This window comes from Gallus gallus, chromosome 28, assembly GCF_016699485.2.
Source record: "Gallus gallus isolate bGalGal1 chromosome 28, bGalGal1.mat.broiler.GRCg7b, whole genome shotgun sequence".
In the NCBI taxonomy this organism is placed as follows: domain Eukaryota; kingdom Metazoa; phylum Chordata; class Aves; order Galliformes; family Phasianidae; genus Gallus; species Gallus gallus.
In genome coordinates this window covers 3,728,223-3,747,046 of record NC_052559.1, presented here as the reverse complement: position 1 = coordinate 3,747,046, position 18,824 = coordinate 3,728,223, and the positions used below count along the sequence as shown (strand labels likewise).

Sequence of the window (18,824 nt, the reverse complement as noted above, 5' to 3'; positions counted from 1 at the left end):
GGGGTTTCCCCGCTCCCACGCGCACCCCACGTGGGATCCCCGCGCCGCGCACCAATCCCCGCGCCGCTCCCCACGCGCGCAGCCAATGGGAGGAGCGGGGGCGGCGCGCGCCGGGGGGGTATAAAAGGCGGCGGCGGAACGCGGGGCGGCTCAGAGCGACCGCGGAGCGGAACGGAGTGCGGATATCGCGACAGCGCGGATCGCGACGGACGATATCGCGACAGAAGATACCGCGACTGAGACGCTGTGATAGCGGCGCCGCCGCCGCTCGGATTACCGCTCGTAGGGCTTCTGTGCCATCCTTTGGATTATATCGCGATATGACCCTGGAGGAGCTGCTGCCGTGCGACAGCCCCAGGTGGGTGCGGGGCGCTGCGGGGCGGGGGGGGGGGACGGGATGGGATGGGACGGGACGGGTCGGGTCGGGCTGCGGTGCCGCTGAGCCCCGCAGAGCCCCGCACTGAGCGCGCTGTGCCCCGCAGGATGCGCGCGGTGGGAGCGGCGGTGGAGCGGCTGTTGGCGGCGGCGCAGCGCAGCGCACGGCTCAGCGTCGGGGTTTACGAGGCCGCCAAACTGCTGAACGCGTGAGTGCGGGGAGCGGGGCGGGGGGGGGGTATTCAGTTTGGGGTGGGGGTTCGGAGCGTTTGAGGCGGGCGGTGCGGTGTGCGGGGGCTCAATGTGAGGAGGGGAGACGGAGTGCGAGTGTGCGGGGATGGGGGGGTTAATTTGGGGCCGGGGGGGCCGCACCGACCCCTATCTGTGTGTGCAGTGCGGGTGGGGACTGCTGAGTTCAGGGGGGGCTGCATCGCCCGCACCCCCATGACGCCCCCCCCCTTTCCATCCCCATAGGGACCCCGACAGCGTCGTGCTGTGCGTTTTGGCCACCGACGAGGAGGACGAGGGGGACATCGCGCTGCAGATCCACTTCACGCTGATCCAGGCCTTCTGCTGCGACAATGACATCCACATCGTGCGCGTGGCCGGCATGCGGCGCCTGGCGGCCGTGCTGGGAGAACCGGCGCCTGGAGCTGAGCCCCGTGATCTGCACTGCCTGCTGGTCACGGTGAGCGCGGGGTGACGTGGGCTGCTCTGAGTCACGGGGTGTGGGGATGTGTGCCAGGAGCGGCCCCACGCTGTGCTGTTGCACTGCTGTTGTGCTGCGGCGGTGCCGTCGTTGCATCCCGTGCTGCTGCTGCTGTTGCATCGCTGGGCGGTGATGGGGTCATTGCAGTGCCATCGCTATGCTGTGGAGCACTGTGGTGTCACTGCGGTGGTGCCACGATGGCGGTGCTGTGCTTTGTGCTGTGGCGGTGCCGTTGCTGTGCTGTGCTCGTATGGTAGTGCCATTGCTGTGCCATGGGGCCGTGGTCATATCACTGTGCCATGAGGGTGGCAATGCGGTGCCGTAGCGCCACGGTTGTATCACTGTGCCATTGCTGTGCCATGTGACAGTGCCATGGTGCCATGGTCATATCACTGTGCCGTGATAATGCCATTGCTATGCCATGTCCCACTTTGGTGTCACACTGCCGTGATGCCGTTGTCACACTTTGTGCCATGGTGTCACTGTGCCACGGTTGTATCACTGTGCCACGGTCATATCATTGTGCTGTGTCCCATTGCGGTGCCGTGGTGTCACCATGCCACAACAGCGCCATTGCTGTGCCACAATCACATCACTGTGCCGTGGTTCCTTTGTGCCAAGGCGTCACTGTGCCGTGACAATGCCACTGCTGTGCCACTGTGCCATGAGAGTGCCATCGCTGTGCCGTGTCCCGTTGTGGTGCCACAGTGCCACGATGCCAACGCCACACTCTGTGCCATGGTGTCACTGTGCCATGACAGTGCCATTGCTGTGCCGTATCCCACTGCAATGTCACAGTGCCATTGCCACACTCTGTGCCACGGTCACATCACTGTGCCATTCGGTGTCACCGACACCACGGCCACGCGGCGCCATCAGCACTCCATGCATGCACCGCCGCCCCCCCCTCGTGTCACACCGTCCCCGCGCCGCCGTCCCATCCCAGCTGAGCGTTGTGCCGTGGCTGTGCTCTCTCCCCAGATGCCCCACGCAGACGCGTGGCAGAGCCACGGGTTGGCCGAGGTGGCGAATTACTGCGCCGAGAGCCGCGACCGCAACCAATGGGTGCCGGTGGTGCGGCTGCAGGAGCGCTGAGCGCAGCGCCGGGATGGAGAGCGGAGCTGCGGGGAGCACAGAGCCGCCCCGGCGCCCCGAGGAACGGAGAGGGATTTTTCTGTCCAACCGCAGAGAGGAACGCGGAGCGCCCGGCGCGGCGGTGGGCGCAGCTGTGGGGCTGAGCCCGGGGCAGCCGTGGGGCGCACAGGTCCCGTTTTGGGGCTCCCGTTGGGGGGTTCCCCGTGAGTGCCCGCGGAGCGCTTCGGTCCCTTTGGTGATGGAGGAGGACGGATTCGGCTGAACATCACCCGGGGACGGCGCGGCGGTGGCGACGTGGACAGATTTGTGACGTTGGTTTTGGTTTATCCTTTTTGCATTGGAGCCGCTGGGAGACCCCGACCCAAACCCCGACCCCGACAGAGTCTATTCTTGTACTGACTGCACAACAACTGCCGGTCTTTTCCAATAAATTTTCTAACCTCAGCGCTGTCTGCCTTCAGCCCTCCCCACCTCCGCAGCACAGTGTGGGTGGGGATGGGGGAGGGGGGGGGGGGGGGGCACCGTCGCTGTCTCATTTCCCCCTGCAGGTGGTTTTGGGGTGGGGGTGGAGGCGGGGGGGGGTCCCCACCACAACACAGGGCTGGGAAATCCCACCCCGAGGTGCCCCGAGGAATCCCCCACCCACAGAGCCCTCCTGCCCGGAATCCCCCCCACCCTCAGCACTCCTTCCCACAGCGCTGGGGGTGTGGGAGAAGGGGGTTCCCCCCAACACACATACACACATAACCCCTCCAGGGCATTGGCAGCACCCTGTGGTGTGTGTGTGGGGGTGGGGGGAACCCCTCTCTATGGGGGGAAACTGAGGCAGTAAGTGGAGCTCGGGGCAGCTCAGGCCTGCAGTGCCTGCACTATGAGTGCATGTGGATGATGCACGTGTGCACAGTGACGTGCATGCACACACCTGAGCCCGCTGCGTGCGCGGGGACGCGGTGTCCCTGCAGGGGCCGCAGCAGTGGGGCAGTGATGCCACCGTTGGGGACATCGTCCGCCCCGTCCCACATTGCAGCGGCACTGCGGAGGGGGGTTGGAGGGGGGGGGTGTGAAGGGGCTGAGCACCCCCAAACTCATCGCAGCGCTGAGTCAGCGCCACGCGGAGTCCCGGTGACCCCACGGCCGTTCCCGAACCCCATCGTCACCGCGCGGCGCCGGGCGGCGCTGAGTCACTGCCCTGAAGGGGAGGGGGGGGGGGGGGGGGGCGCAGTGCGGGACAGCAAAGCTGCGAAGGGGGGGAAACTGAGGCACGGAGCCCCGGAGCTGACGGCAATGGGGCGGCTGCGGCTTCCACCCCATCCTCACTCCCCCCCCTCCCCCCCCCCTCCATCCCCGCTCGGCCCCCGCGGCGCTGTGTGGGCTCCGCAGAAGCATCTCAGCCATCCCCGGCACGCAGCGGCAGCTGCAGCCCGGCCGGCAGAGCTTCCCGTGGCGCGGCCGCCGTCCAGGAAAGCCGCACACGAACCCCCCCGGGTCCCACTGCCGGGAAGGGGGGGGGGGGGGGGGGGGGGGGAGGAGGCCGCCCCCACTCCGGAAAGGGAGGCGGCGGTGCAGGGCCGAACCCACCCGGAGCGGAGCCCTGATCCCCATCCCCATCCCATCCCATCCCATCCCATCCCATCCCAATCCCATCCCATCCCATCCTCACCCCCATTCCCATCCCATCCCATCCCATCCTCACCCCCATTCCCATCCCATCCCATCCCATCCCATCCCAATCCCATCCCAATCCCATCCCACCCCATCCCATCCCATTCCCACCCCACCCTCCCCATCCTCACCCCCATCCCCACTCATCCCATCCCATCCCATCCCATCCCCATCCCATCCCCATCCCATCCCCATCCTCACCCCCATCCTATCCCCATCCCATCCCATCCCATCCCCATCCCATCCCCATCCCATCCTCACCCCCCTCCCATTCCCCCCCCCCCAAATCCCCATCCCCCACCCCCAATTCCCCCCCCCCAATGCTGTATGGAGGACCCGTTGGCAAAATGAAAAGTGAGCATTTATTGTGTTATCAATTTCACTTCTGGACGACGATTCCACGACACTCCACACGGCAGCAGATCGCTCTATGGCACACAGCAGAAGGAGAACCCCCCCCTTCCCCCCCCCCCCCCCCCCCCCCCACCTCCCCCCCATCCCATCCACCGACGGCGTTGGGCACCGACGGCAGTTTGGCAAATGAGAATCACAGAGCAGAGAGAAATCAAAGGGCGCACAGATGGGGATTCTCCCATGGAGGAAAGGCGTTATCTTTAAGTCTTCAAGAGGACTCCATCAGCGCTCAGCGGATGGAATCCCCCCCCCCCCCCCCGACCCCCCCCAGCCCCTATTTACGGCTCTGCCCCACGGAGGGCAGCGCTGCGAGCACTGAAAAAGGCCCCCCCCCAAAAAAAGTGACTTTTGTTGGTGGTGTTGCTTTCCTTTTTGGTAAATGCATTCCCGGCCACAGAGCGGCCATCGGAGCTCCCACCCACACCATACAACAACGCCTGCGGGACCAGCAGAGCTTATGGCAGATGGGGGGGGGGGAACCCATTAAAAACAAGGGGGGAAAAAAAAAGGAGTTTGGGGGTTTTCTCACCTCGTGAGGAGACACCGACAGCCCCCCGGCAGCCCCAGCCCTGCCCCACATCGCTGCTGTCACCAACGCACCCCCCCAGCACGGCAATGGGGCAGCGGCTCTGCGGGGATGCGACCAGCAGTGTGCAGCGGGGATTGGAACCTCAGGGATGCACAGGGACCCATATGGACCCCCATAGACACATATGGGCCCATATGGAATCCCACAGACCCACGGGGACTTACCTGGACCCACATGGACCCGTAGGGACCCACCTGGACCCAGATGGATCAGCATAAATCCACACGGACCACCTGGACCCGCATGGACCCAAATGGACCCATGGACCCACACAGACCCAGATGGGACCCATATGGACCCATGGACCCACACAGACCCACACAGACCTATATGGACCCATATGGACCCATGGACCCACAAGGACCCACATGGACTCATATGGACCCACATGGACCCATGGACCCACATAGACCCACAAGGACCCACATGGACTCATACGGACCCACACGGACCCATAGGGACCCACCTGGACCCACACAGACCCAGATGGACTCATATGGACCCATATGGACCCACACAGACCCATAGGGACCCACACGGACCCATATGGACCCACATGGACCCTCCTGGACCCCCCTGGGCAGAGCACTGTTGGCAGGCGTGGGGCAGGCAGGGCTGTGGGGGGCACGGGGCTGCTCACTGCCCCCGATCCGCCAGCTATAGCACCATGCACTGGTCTCTAACATAGAGGAAGAATCAGCAATCTGGAGTAGAAAAATAAGGCTGGAACTGTACTAGATTAAGGACAGAGGAAACTCCTCCCTCGAGAAGAGAACGCACCACTGCGGCACAACCCGGGGCGGTGGGGCTGGCGGTCAGAGCTCAGCGATGGGGGTCGGAGGGGGGGGCGGCGCCGAGGCTGTGGATGTGGGGCAACGTGGGGCGATGTGGGGCTGGGATGCGCTCAGCCAGGGGGGAGCCCGGGAGCTGCACGCAGTGCCCCCCAGCACGGCCCCCCCCCAACCCGCAGATCTCCATTTCCTCACTTTTGGGGTGCTTTATCGGGGGGGGGGTTTGCCCCCATTTCCTACACAGCAGCACTCACCCCCCCCCCCACGGCTGCAGCCCCCAATGCCTTCGCTGTGGACAGAGGGGCTCAGACCCACACTCGGACCCACACCCAGGGCTCTGCTCCGCGCCCCCCTCGCCCATCCCGCTGTCCGCCACGACACCAAACCCCTCCGTTCCTCCCCCAACCCCACCGCAGGCTTTTAAAAACCCAAACCAAACCCCCCCCCCCCCCCCCCCAACTCCCACCCCCGACCCCCTTTTCTTTGTTTTGTGTTACTTGGAAATGTTCACCCCTTCGGCTCAGCGCCCTCCACCACCACCCCAACCCGCAGTGCCCACGGATGGAAGCGCTGCAGCCGATGGTCGCCGGTTACCCCTCGGCGCGGCGCGGTGCCAGCGGGTCCAGCCTGGCCCTGCCCGGGGGGCACACACGGCAGCTGGGGTGGCTATAGGATGGTGCAGGGCTTTTTGTCCTTAAAGGGGTTCTCGGAGGCGGGCACCCCCACCAGCAGCGGGTCGCTCCGGGCATGCTGCTCGCAGTAATTCATCAGCTCCGAAGAGGCTTTGGAGACCTGGAAGGGAACGGAGGGGGAGTGAGGGGGGGTTCAGAGGGGGTCGTCCTGATGGGGAGGGATGGAAAAGGGAAGGAGGAAACTGCTCCGCTGCGGCCGCCCCCGATGTGAGGGATGGGGGCCGTGTGGCTGTCAGAGGCCGTTCCCCATGGCTGTGCCTATTGCAGTGTGGGTCCACACCGCCATGGGGGTCCATAAGGGTCCCTGTGCTATGGGGGTCTCCCTGCTATGGGGGTCAACAGGGATCCCTGTGCTATGGGGGTCTCTGCCATGGGGGTCTGTAAGGGCCCCTGTGCTATGGGGATCCTCTCACTATGGGGGTCCACAGGGGTCCCTGTGCTATGGGGATCCTCTCACTATGGGGGTCCACAGGGGTCCCTGTGCTATGGGGGTCACCCTGCTATGGGGGTCAATAGGGATCCCTGTGCTATGGGGGTCTGTAAGGGTCCCTGTGCTATGGGGATCCTCTCACTATGGGGGTCCACAGGGGTCCCTGTGCTATGGGGGTCACCCTGCTATGGGGGTCAATAGGGATCCCTGTGCTATGGGGGTCTGTAAGGGTCCCTGTGCTATGGGGATCCTCTCACTATGGGGGTCCACAGGGGTCCCTGTGCTATGGGGGTCCCCTCTGTGGGAGTCCATAGGGGATCTCCCCTCTATGGGGGTCCATAAGGGTCCCCATGCTATGGAGGTCCCCCCTCTATGGGGGTCCACAAGAGTCCCCGTGCTATCGAAGTCCATAGGGATTCCTATGCTACGGGGCACCCCCTGCTATGGGGTAGAGATCCCTATGCTATGAGGGTCCCTCTGCTATGGGGGCCCATAGGGGTCCATGTGCTATGGAGATGCCCCCTCTACGGGGGTCCCTGCGCTATGGAGGTCCCTCCTTTGTGGGGTCCATAGAAGACCATGTGCTATGGGGGTCCATAGGGGTCCCTGCTGCTCCCACACAGGGCCCTGTGCTCACCTTGATGCGCTCGATGCCGGCCTCGATGCGGAGCTGCTCCACCAGCTTGCGGGCCTGGGCGATGTTGTTAGTGGTCGACATCGTCTGCCATCGGCGCCCGGCCCAGCAATGAGGATCCTGCAGCACAGTGGGCACAGGGTTGGCACTGCATGGGGATGGGGATGGCATTGTATGGGGTTGGCACTGCATGGGGATGGGGGTTGGCACTGCATGGGGATGGGGTTGGCACTGCATGGGGATGGGGGATGGCACTGCATAGGGATGGGGGATGGCACTGTATGGGGATGGGGTTGGCACTGCATGGGGATGGGGGATGGCACTGCATGGGGAGGGGGTTGGCACTGCATGGGGATGGGGTTGGCATTGTATGGGGATGGGGATGGCACTGCATAGGGATGGGGATGGCACTGTATGGGGATGGGGCTGGCACTGCATGGGGACGGGGTTGGCACTGTATGGGGATGGGGGATGGCACTGCATGGGGAGGGGGTTGGCACTGCATGGGGAGGGGGTTGGCACTGCATGGGATGGGGTTGGCATTATATGGGGACGGGGGGTTGCTACTGCATGGGGATAGGGGATGGCACTGCATGGGGATGGGGGTTGGCACTGTATGGGAATGGGGGATGGCACTGCATGGAGATGGGGTTGGCACTGCATGGGGTTGGCACTGCATGGGGTTGGCACTGCATGGGGATGGGGTTGGCACTGCATGGGGATGGTGCCATATCCCCCCTCACCCCACACACACAGGGGCTGCTGTGGGTCATGGCAGCAGCCCGACACCTCCTGACACCACTTCCAGTTCCCCTTTCCTCAGAGCAGCGCTCGTTTCAAGGAATACACAAAGAAATTTGCTGACGAGAGGGGAAAGATGCACTGCTTTCTGCAGGACACCGAGGCGGAGGTGCCCAACGAGGGCGGCGCGGTGGGGATGCGTGGCAATGGGAGATGTGTGAGGCTGCACAGCTCAGCCCTGCAACGTTCAGTTGCCATTTGGCAAATGCCCCTGAGAAGAACAGCAGCCGCAGGGCAGGGGGCTGCAGGGATGGCCCCGTGGCACTGTGCTGATGGGTGGCACCGCTTTGGTGACCCCATGGGTCCCCATTGAGCAGCGCCACCTGCGCTGCACCACGGAGCGCCGCGTCACGGAGCAAACACGCGGCGATCCCACAGCTCTGGGAATTCCTGCCGTGCCTCTCATAGCTGCAAGCAGCCGCTCCCAGCAGGGCGAGCAAACACAGCACGTCCCAGCAACCACCGCTGCCCTGAGCCTGCCATATGCGGTGCTCGGGGACGTCCCCATGGGCAGCACCCAAAGGGGCGCACTGCACGCCCCGGTGCCCGGGTTGGTGACAGAGCTTTGTGCCCCCCACCCGCTGTCCCACACCGTCCTCTCGGCTCAGAGCATTGGGCTGAGCTCAGTGCCGTGAGCACAGAGTGACTGCGCAGCCCGGAGGTGCTCAGGGGGAACAGATTAGAACCAAAGGAGGGCGGTGTGGATGCAGGCTGGGTGCTGGGATGGCCCAATGCAGCCCAACTGCAGCCCCCAGCCCCACAACCCCCAGCCCCACAACCCCCGGCCCCACAACCCCCGGCCCCACACTGGAGATGACCTCATGCTTTTCTGGAACAGAAGAAGGCTGTTAGGGCGACGGCATTTACTCCTTGTCTGGGCAGAACAAAGCAGGCTCCACTTTTCTTTTACACTTCCTGCACCAGCAGCTTAACAGCTGAATGAGCTATTGAATTTTTTTTCCCCGAGTGCAGCAATTTTTTTCCCTTTTATTTCTCCTTTCCCCACCCCCCCCACCTTCTTTAAGACCTCCTGATCTGCGTGGCGTGGGACGGTGCCCAGGGAGGGCAGCAGAGCTGGAGCCATCCTGGAGCACAGGAATGGGATGGGGTTATCCGTCCTGTGCTCACAGCTCAGTCCATGCAGCAGCTCAGTGCCACCCCCCCACTGCCACCTCCTCATTGCCACCCCCCCCACTGTCACCTCCCTGCTCTCTGCTCACCTTTGGGGTTCCTTTCTTCCCCAGCTCTGCATTCAGCCATGGTCGGGTGCAGCTGCAAACAACCCAGAACCACCGCATGCATCACGCTGCAAGCTGCAGCTCAGCTCTGAGCGCGCTGACATGCACACGCTTTGTGCACAGCTCAAGCAGGAGCCCAGCAGGTCAGGCTTTCTGTTTCTGTTGCAGCAGACAGTACCCGAGCTCTGAGCAGAGCCCTGGGCTTCCTCGAGGTATTCTGCACTCCTGCTGCAAATGCTCTTATTGCAAACACAACAACTTGCAAACACTCCTGCTGCAAGCACAGGGCAGGGCTGCATGCTGCCCCAGCTGCAGGGCTTGGCTTCAGAAAGCAGCAGGGAGCTCCCAGCCCATCACTTTGCACAGAAGGTGCTGATGCACTCGGGTCACTGTGACATGCAGATGAGACTCGGAGCCCTGCAGAGCCCTGAGCACAGCTCCCATCTGAGCTTTTCTAATCTCAGCCTCATTTTGCTCCCCCCCCCACCCCCCAGAATAGGAGCAAGGAGTGTGGGCAGCACGGAAACAAAGCAAACCCCACAACAGCCCCATGCTGGTCACAGCCCCACTGCCCCGAGGGCCACACGTGCACCAGGAGCCGTGCATGCTGCATGCAGAGGGCCCATGCTTGGCTCCGTGCAGCTCCCAGCTGTGCTGCAGGAGCAGTGTGCAGTGACATCAGCCCCAGCAGGCACAACACACCCATTGTGTGCTGGGGGAAGAGGCAGGAGCCCTCTGCAGCGCCCCGAGCGCCGTCCTCTTCTTTTGTGTGCAGTGCAAAAAGAAGCTGTGTTTGTTTGCCACGCTGACTGCAGCCATTATGCACACGTGCAGCCAAACGGTGCTGCAAAGCAGCTAAAAATAGGGGCCAGGCACCACCAAAGTCACGGCAGCCATCGTGCCATCATCACTGCGTGGCACAGAGACAGCCCCATTGCACTGCTGTGGGGTCACCGAGGGCTGCCACCATGCACAGCCATTGCACAACCATTGCACTGCTGCTGCATAGCCATTGCACAGCCACTGCAGAGACATTGCACAGCTATTGCACAGCCATTGCACAGCCATTGCCCAGCCATTGCACAACCATTGCACTGCTGCTGCACAGCTATTGCACAGCCATTGCACAGCCACTGCACAGCTATTGCACAGCCATTGCACAGCCATTGCACAGCTGTTGCATAACCATTGCAGAGCCACTGCACAGCTGCTGCACATCCACTGCAGCCATTGCACAGCTATTGCACAGCTATTGCACAGCTGCTGCACAACCACTGCAGAGCCATTGCACAGCTGCTGCACATCCATTGAACAGACATTGCACTGCTGCTGCACAATCACTGCACAGCTATTGCACAGCTGCTGCAGAACCACTGCACAGCTGCTGCACAGCCATTGCACAGCCACTGCACACCACTGCACAGCCACTGCACAGCTGTTGCACAACCACTGCAGAGCCATTGCACAGCTATTGCACTGCTGCTGCACAACTGCTGCACAACCATTGTACATCCATTGCACAGCTGCTGCTTAACTGCTGCACAGCCATTGCACAGCCACTGCCCAGCTGCCCAGCAGGGCCGTCCCCATCTCTCAGGTGGGATCCCGAGCTTTGCAACAAATCCCTTCCTTTGCATCACAACGCACCAGTTGCTGAGCAGCAGGCACAGGAAGGCAGCAGCAGTCAATGTGCTCCGCTCGCAGCTGCTCACAAGGACAGGTGTTATGCTGCTGGTGTTGCAAACACGCTGACAATGAGCACCCTGCAGGTAACGACGGCTGAGAGACCCAAAGTGGGAGCTCAGCTCTCCATCCCTGCGCTGAGAAAGCACCCGGTTGCCAACAAACACTCAGCCCCCCCCCTTTCCCCCCCTTCCCTCCCCACGGCGTGCAGCTCTGCTGTGAGCGCGGCCGCTGCTGACGCGATGACTGCAGCATCATGTGAGGGTTTGCAATGAGGAGCACTCCCACACGGCCCCGGAATCTGCTGAGGATGGGGGGCATTGGGGGGTGGGAGGGGGGGGGGGGGGAAGCTTTCTTTTGTGCCTCTTCCAGGAAGGAGTCACGCAGCGCTGGCGCAGCTCCGGGCTGAGCTCAGGGCTCTGGGAACTGCCCTGGAAAGGCTGAGGCTGGGAACAAAGAGGAGGCTAAAAATGGAAGGGGCAGGGCAGGGCTGCAGCACAGGGCAGGGCAGGGGGATGCTGGGGGTGTGGGACCCCCCCCCCGGCAATTCCCACCACCTCCTGGGGGTCAGAGAGCACATGTGGGACAACCCGACATCCCACTGGGCACGGGGCCACGCACACAGCCCAGCACCACGGGTGCATCCCCGTGCACAGAGCCCCACGCTGCCCCACTGTGCCATTCCCACGCTGCACGAGGGCACAGCTTTCCTTCCCATTGCTCAGCTGCCAGCTCCTTCCACAGCTGCCTGCAAAGCTGAAAGCAAAGGGAAGGTGGAGGCGAACGCCTTCCTGCAGCCTCACTGCAGGAGAAGCAGCACAGGGACACACAGCCATCCCCTTCCAGCAGCGCACAGGGAGCGACTTTGTCAGCTCAGGCCCTGCAGCTGTGAGCACACAGAGGAGCAGAGCAGCACTGACACACAGAGCTGGGTGCTGGGTGCTGCAGATGGAGCAGAGCCGGGTCACAGACCGCACTCTGCAGCCTCTTGCTGGCTTTCAGCTTTTCACGCCCTTGGAAAGCTCGGGGCTCCTGCCAAGCATCGCCAGCAGCCAGCACAGCACCCACAGTGCACCCAAAGGATCCGCCTGTCAGCTCCAAACACCCAACACAGAGCTGAAAGCAGAGGGGAAACTGGAAAGCCACGGCCCTGGCAGGTCGGTCAGCCCTGGCTGGAAGGTGGAGTGCTCATTGGTTCTGGTACAAAATCTGTGCTGATAAAGATGTGCTGCCCTCCTGGGGGATGTGTCACCCACCTGGGGGATGTGCCACTCATTTGGGGGACACATCACCCATCTTGGGGACATATCACCCACCTAAGGGGACGTATCATCCACCTGGGGGACATACTGCCCCCCTAGGGGACACATCACCCGTCCTGGGGACATGCCACCCACCTGGGGCTCATGTCACCTACCTGGGGGCCATATCACCTACTTGGGGTGAGTATCACCCACACAGGGGACACATCATCCACCGGGGGGATGTGTCACCCACCTGGGGCTCCTATCACTCACCTGGGGGTCACATCACCCACCTGGGGGTCACATCACCCTCCAGGGGGACGTGCCACCCAGTTGGCTCCCGATGGCAGCTGCAGGAATGGCTCCCAGCACCACGAGCCCCAACCTCCGCAGCGCTGCTGTGGAGCATCAGAGAGAAACAGGGACAAAATAAAGCCAAAATATTTGTAAAGCACAATGGGATTTTGTTGTTTCTTTTTTTCCACCACCGCCACTGGAAAATGCTTTGCAGGCACTCAGCCAGCACCACTTCAAAGGGTGCAGAAGCGCGTGGGGCTGACGCTGCTCAGAGCTTTCATGTGAAGCAGAACACACGAGCCGGGCTCAGTGCAGGGCTTTGGTGAAGCATTCCCAGCACCACAACAGTGGCCATGGGGTTGGGATACGTGGGGGGCACGCCGGGATGGCAGGGGGACACGTGGGGGGTGCACACAGCCCCCTCCTGCCCCGCGCAATCCCATCTCAGCACAGCCCATGGAGGCGATGCTATGGGTTTGTTTTGCAGCTGGCTCCTGGCTGTCTGCAGGACTCCATCTAGGCAGTGAAGGAGGCAGGTCTTAACCAAGCAGGGAGGGCAGTTTCCAGCAGCCCTGTTTTGCTAAAGGAGCTAATTGTCAATTCCTCACATTCCAGTGGACCTGGTCTCACTTCCCAGGACTTAACCTCTTCCAGCCCGGCACCAGGAGAGCCGTGCTCCGAAGGACACAGACCTGGAGGAGCTCATCACTGCTTTTCTGGTGCAGAAGGATCACTTCTCCCATGGATTCGGGCTCCTCTGCAGCACAACCCCAGTGCAGATGTGGGCAGCACTCACAAACCTGAGCTGAGCTGCGGCCACCCAGCATCTCCTGGGCTAAAGGTAAGGGGAGGAAGGCTGGAAGTGGCACCCATGGAAATGCACACCTAGGTTTGCTGGGGTGGCTCAAAGCCACTTTGGTTTCAATTGGAACTGCTGTTAAAATGAGCTCAGGAGGAAGCAGCAGAGCCCCAGCACTGTGCATCCTCCTGTCCCCAGCACAGGGGCATCCTCCTCCTCCTCCTCCTCCTCCTCCTCCTGGTGATGACACAGTGCTGACCTCATCCACCCTCCACAGATGTAAACACTGCAGTTTGCTCTTCTGAGGCACAAAGCAATCCCCCCACACCCCCAGGAGCTGTATGGGGAGTGGGTTTTTACAACCAGAAAAGGAAAAGGAATGAAGAAAAATCCCTTAAAGAGAAGTGAAGCACCCAGAACACTGCATGCAGGCTGTGTTCATTTGCAGGCTGCAAACAGGCAAACCTCTGACACATGGCTCTGTGGTGAGAGGTGTCTCCCAGCCCAGCCTGCATGCACAACCGTCAGCCACAGCACTGGAGAACAAAGGCAATAAGTGCAAGACAGAAGAGGAAGAAAGCAAAGAGAGCTCATGGAAGCACCCGGAGAGCCGTGACGCAGCACTGCCACCCACGTGGTGGGGAGATGAAGGGAAGCATCTGCTGACGACACAAAGCAGAGCTGGGGCTGAGGGCACTGTGCACGGCTGGGGGGGGGTCAGGGTATGCAGCGAGGGGCCCTAGGAGATGTGCACGCAGGGCTGTGCTGCCCTGCAGTGGGGATGAGATGGGATGGAGAGGGGAGGAGAGGAAGCTGGAGGGGTTCATCAAGGGGAGGCGTAGGGTCCTCCATCTGGTGGGGAAATAGCACGTGCTGGGGGCTGTGCTGCTGGAAGGGAGCTCTGCAGAGAAGGATATGGGGGTCTTGATGGCCAACGGGGTGACCATGAGCCAGCAGACAGCCCTGGTGGCCAAGAGCACCAATGGTGACCTGGTTGACCAACAGTTGACCAATGGTAGACCCAACGGTTGGCCAACAGTTTACCAGTGGTTGACCAACGACTGACCAATGGTTGACCAACAGGTGACCACGAGCCAGCAGCATCCCCTGGTGGCCCAAAGGCCAATGGTTCCCTGGGGTCACTGCACAGAGCGGGGCCAGCAGGGCAGGGAGGTGCTCCCACCTCGGCTCTGCCATGGAGAGGGTACAGCTACAGCAGTGGGAGCAGTGAGGGGCCCTCCAGCTCCAGGCAGACTGGGAAGTGCTGGGAGAGCCCTATGGGGGTGTGGAGTTGGTGGGGACCTGGAGCACCTCCTGGAGGGCATCACCACACCGGGACCCGGAGCTCCCCACACTGTGGGGAAAGGGATTCGGGATGCTTTCCCACCCCTTGAACCCTTCTGTCTGGAATCACTCTGCAGGTTAATGAGCTGGGAGCCAATCAAAGGACACGTGCTTCTGCCCCCCTAATTGCTGTTCAGGTCACACATGCTCACAAATGTTTATCAGCAGTCATCACAGTAATCCCATCTCCTTCCCACCTTTTGCATTTAGGGATCAAAGTTGTACCACTTCTTGAAGGCAGGACTTCAATTTCAGTCAGGGTCTCTTTAAAGAAGGAGGGGGGGGGGGGGGGAAGTGCTTTTTGTAGCGGAAATTAAGAGAAAACGGGGATGTTCTGCTGAAAAGGAAGAGGAACTTCAAAGCAAAACCAGGCAGCCTCATTTCACGCTGCCCACTGACACAAAGAACTCCAGCAGCCATCCCCTGCCAGCCCCAAACCCACGGCATTGGATGCTCCTTGAGCCCCAGGAGCTGAGAACGCTGAGCTCCCCACGCCCCTCCTGGATGCTCACCTTCCCCTCACCTTCCCTCGGCCCCCAGGGAAACCCCAATGGGTTCCTCTGGCAGCAAAAGGCCACAGCCCCCCCCCCCAGCCCACCCCCCTCAGCACGGCCCCGCAGAGCTGTCTGTCCCCGCTGCCATTTGTCATCCTCACTCATAGAGCACATGAGTCAGCTGCATGGCGCAGATGCTGCTGAGAAAAGCACACTCCGTTTGGGAATATTAGCAACCCCGTGAACAAAGGCAGCTAAAATAACAACCCCCAGCACTGAGCGCCTGCTGAACGTCAGTGCAGCTCTGTCTGGATGGCCTGGCTAACTCCTCACCCCGGTGTGTGCAGCCCTGCACCCCACGCCACCCCCTGTGCCGTGGCACAGCCGCACGTCCCACAGTGCCTCCAGGAGGAGGAAGCACCGCAGGCACTCCGTGCTGCGCAGGGTGGGCGCTCACTGGGTGATGCTCCACAGCAGCAGAGGGGAGCAGCGCTCAGCCCCCACCTGGCACTGCGTGGGTGGTAAAGGGCCCCGAGCTCAGGGAGCCCAAACGCCGCAGGTGCTGTCGGGATGGGCTGCTATCAGTGCATCACATCAACCCGGAGGGGTTTCGGTGCTCCACCTGTACATCCACGTCCCCATGCATGGCTGGCGCTGGGCTCAGGGTGCCCTGAAAGGTCCCAGCTGCCCCAAAGCACTGTGGGGTTCTGCACCACAGCTGCATCCCGGGGAGAACCCCAACCAACACACAGCCAAGAGAAGCCTTATTGCAGGGCAGATGCAAAGGTCTGCAGGGCTGAGGTCGGCACGGCTGTTACAGAGGTGGCTCTCAGTGCTGAGCTCATTAGAGTTCACCTCAGTAACGCATTCAACCCAATGAGTTCTTCTGCAAAGACGGAGGGCCCCCACGGATCAACACGCAAACACTTTGGTACGGCCCGGCACCAAAACGGGGCACTTAAAACCCACAATATTTTATGGCCGCAGCAAATCGAGCTCCCCCAGAGCTGAGGGCCTCCCCTCCCCACGTGGGGAACTCATTACCACAAGCAAACAGCCCATGTGCTGCTGCACCACCCCCCCCCCACCCCCCGATCTGCAGCCCCCTCTCCCACAGGAAGCACAGGGCTGAGCCCCCCCGCAGTGAGGACACATGGCAACGTGCTGCGGGGGTGGGAATCCCACCCAGCATTGCCCACACTGAGATCCAAGCGTGGCAAGCAGCAGCAGCAGAGCTGCAGCCCCAACTCTTTGCACTCAGCTGTGTGGCAGCGATGGGCCGAGGAATGGCTGCCCGGTGCTGGCACTCAGCTCAGTCCCAGCAGCGGCCGCAGCTCTGAGTCATTGCTGTGCTCTGTTTGGAACCACGTAAACAGCACTTCTGTTTGCTCCGAGTCCTTTTGTGCTTCCCAGAGCCCACGCTTTGGGTGCCCGGGGCTGTCCTTGAGGCAGCAGTGGTGTCACCTGCAGGGCATGGAGGGGCTGGGTGCCCAGAGCACAGCGTGGCAGCCCTCCCTTGGGACAGCAGTGTGTGCAGCTCTGTTAATCTCAGCCCCCTGGCAGGGAGGGGCTGCCCTCAGCACCGTGCCGGGGTTTGGGGTGCCGTGGCTGCTGGGGCTGAACGCTCCCTGAGTCACTGAACCGCAGGGATGCACCGAGCTCAGTGCCTCCCGCGCGTCGTGGGAAGGGAATGGGTGGATGCTGAGCCCGACAGACACAGACAGACAGGCAGACAGACGGCCAGACAGAAGCTGTGCTCCCTCTGCAACGTGACTCACCCAGCCCTGGGAGCACGGCCCAGCCAGCCAAGAGCAAACAGAGTCACGGACCAACAGTACGCAGGGATCACAAGGGGACTCTGGAGCTCTCCCAGTCCAACCCCCCCCCCCCCCCCCAGAGCTGTGCCCTGCAGCAGCTGCACAGATCCCCCTCAGCCTTCTCCCCTCCGGCTGCTCAGCCCTGGGGCTCTCAGCCCCCCCAGGAGGTGCTCCAGACCCCCATTGGATCTCCCAGCACTTCCCAGTCTGCCTGGAACCGGGGAGCCCCGCGCTGGGTGCAGTGCTCCAGCTGTGCCATCCCCATTGCAGAGCAGAGCTGGGGAGCACCTCCCCGCCCTGCTGGCCCTGCTCTGGGGAACCACGGGCCTTCTGGGCCACCAGAGCACACTGCTGGCTCGTGGTCACCTGCTGGTCGACCGCTGGTTAAACGTTGGTCTACCATTGGTAGATCAGGACAGCACCGGTGTGCAGCCCATGGGCACTGTCCTGCCCAGGTTGGGGCTCTGCACGGGGGCTCCCTGGGCAGCAGCGTGGGAGCACAGCTGGGAAAGGCTGTGGGAAAGGAGAGGTCACTTCCCCAAGGCCAACGAAAACAAAAGGCTGTGAACTAATTGCAGAACCAAAGAGCAGCACCCGGACTGAGCCCGAAGGAACTGAACTGCGTGCGTGTGCAGGGGAACACGAGGCGCTCCAGCAGCAGCAGCAGGAGAGTGTTCCTACCTGCATGGCACAGAGCTCATGCTGACGCCATCAGGGAGAGCAAGGAAAGGAGGAGATGGGGACAGGACAGGGACACTGTGTTACCACAGCAGCGCTGAGAACCTCTGAGGCCAAACGAGGCCGCCTGCACACCGCGGGGACTCTTTGCCCCAGATCTGTATTTTTTTTTTCCCAGCTCTATTAGATTGGGATTCACTCAATCATACTAAAAGTCATGCACAGTGCCTGCCACAGCCTCAGCCCCCCCTCCCCGTGGCTGTCTGCACAACGATGGCTGCGCCCGATTGCAAAAGGCAGCTCAGAGTTCTGCACACGCTGCGGAAATTCGGTTCCTAGAAGAGCGTTTCAAGGAGGTGGGAGGGGAGGAGGGGGCTGCACGGGTTGGCACTTTGCTTTGTTCTGACCACGAGCACAGAGCTGGGGAATAAACCACCGTGGGGAGCTCAGCACAGCCCTCCTGCAAAGGCACTGCAGAGCTCAGCACTGCCCCGGGCACACATAGCGTGACGCAGCCGGGCTCCGGGTGCTGCTGATAACTGTGCTTGCACAAGGCCAGCAGCCAACCCGGAGCAACCCTTTGCACAATGCAAAGTTCACTATTATTCCTCTGCAGATCACCTGTCGCAAGATCTCCCGTGTCCCCACCGGAAGGGTTGAGATCATTAGCAAGCATTAAGAAAGCCATCAAAGCCACGGTGAGATACGCCGCTCGCCATCACACGGTGGGGGCTGCTGGCAAAACTCTGCTCTGGACAATCTGAAGGTCTGAGCTTATCTCAGATCCAACGCAATGCCTTTGCAGACTGAGCAGCTATTGTTTTTTTTTGCTGAAGTGAAGGTTTTACAGCAAAAAGAGGAGCAACTTCTGCTGCAGCTGTGCCAAAAGCAGCCAGCCCAGAGCAGGACCAAGGCCCATGTCAGTAGGGCAGAGATCCCTTATGGAGCTCAGGGAGTGCTGTGGGTTATGGGCAGCTGCCCTACCAAAGCCTCCACTCCTCCCCTGAAGAGAGGAACTGCGAGGAGCAGAACTGGTTT

The 18,824-nt window shown here is 61.9% G+C and overlaps 2 protein-coding genes and 1 long non-coding RNA gene across 11 annotated transcripts in view; 1 reads left to right on the top strand and 2 right to left on the bottom strand.

The window, feature by feature from the left end:
• The first annotated feature begins 152 nt into the window (after window positions 1-152).
• Window positions 153-2,623, top strand: GADD45B (growth arrest and DNA damage inducible beta). Of its 2 annotated transcripts, XM_015299957.4 has the most exons (4): window positions 153-358; window positions 483-584; window positions 850-1,063; window positions 2,066-2,623. In XM_015299957.4, the coding sequence occupies exons 1-4, from the start codon at window positions 321-323 to the stop codon at window positions 2,177-2,179; spliced, it is 468 nt and encodes a 155-aa protein (XP_015155443.1). In that variant the 5' UTR covers window positions 153-320; the 3' UTR covers window positions 2,180-2,623. The 2 variants fall into 2 exon arrangements, with proteins under 2 accessions (XP_015155443.1, XP_046760645.1); XM_046904689.1 differs by having other exon boundaries at window positions 329-584.
• Window positions 2,624-4,615: 1,992 nt separating this feature from the next.
• GNG7 (G protein subunit gamma 7) overlaps window positions 4,616-18,824 on the bottom strand; it is a 29,420-nt gene continuing 15,211 nt past the window's right edge. For 4 of the 8 annotated variants that reach the window (XM_025144331.3, XM_015299963.4, XM_046904686.1 and 1 more), the window contains 2 exons: window positions 7,395-7,511; window positions 4,616-6,427 (listed from right to left, as the gene is read on the bottom strand). In XM_025144331.3, the coding sequence (XP_025000099.1) occupies window positions 6,302-6,427; window positions 7,395-7,475 (207 nt within the window). In that variant the 5' untranslated portion in view covers window positions 7,476-7,511 and the 3' untranslated portion in view covers window positions 4,616-6,301. Of the gene's footprint in view, window positions 6,428-7,394; window positions 7,540-9,412; window positions 12,772-18,824 lie in introns of those variants that run through there. The other 4 variants (XM_046904687.1, XM_015299965.4, XM_046904685.1 and 1 more) reach the window with 2 other exon arrangements.
• Window positions 12,577-18,806, bottom strand: LOC124417443. The gene is made up of 2 exons (XR_006932242.1): window positions 14,793-18,806; window positions 12,577-14,755 (listed from the first exon to the last, which is right to left on the bottom strand). It is a non-coding gene; the product is annotated as an uncharacterized LOC124417443 (long non-coding RNA).

Excerpts from the sequence above, each read along its gene's own strand:
- GADD45B (XM_046904689.1), top strand. The coding sequence starts at position 403 with ATGGGACGGGACGGGTCGGGTCGGGCTGCGGTGCCGCTGAGCCCCGCA. Across the intron at positions 585-849 it reads GCCGCCAAACTGCTGAACGC|GGACCCCGACAGCGTCGTGC; the intron begins GTGAGTGCGGGG and ends CCATCCCCATAG. Across the intron at positions 1,064-2,065 it reads TGCACTGCCTGCTGGTCACG|ATGCCCCACGCAGACGCGTG; the intron begins GTGAGCGCGGGG and ends CTCTCTCCCCAG.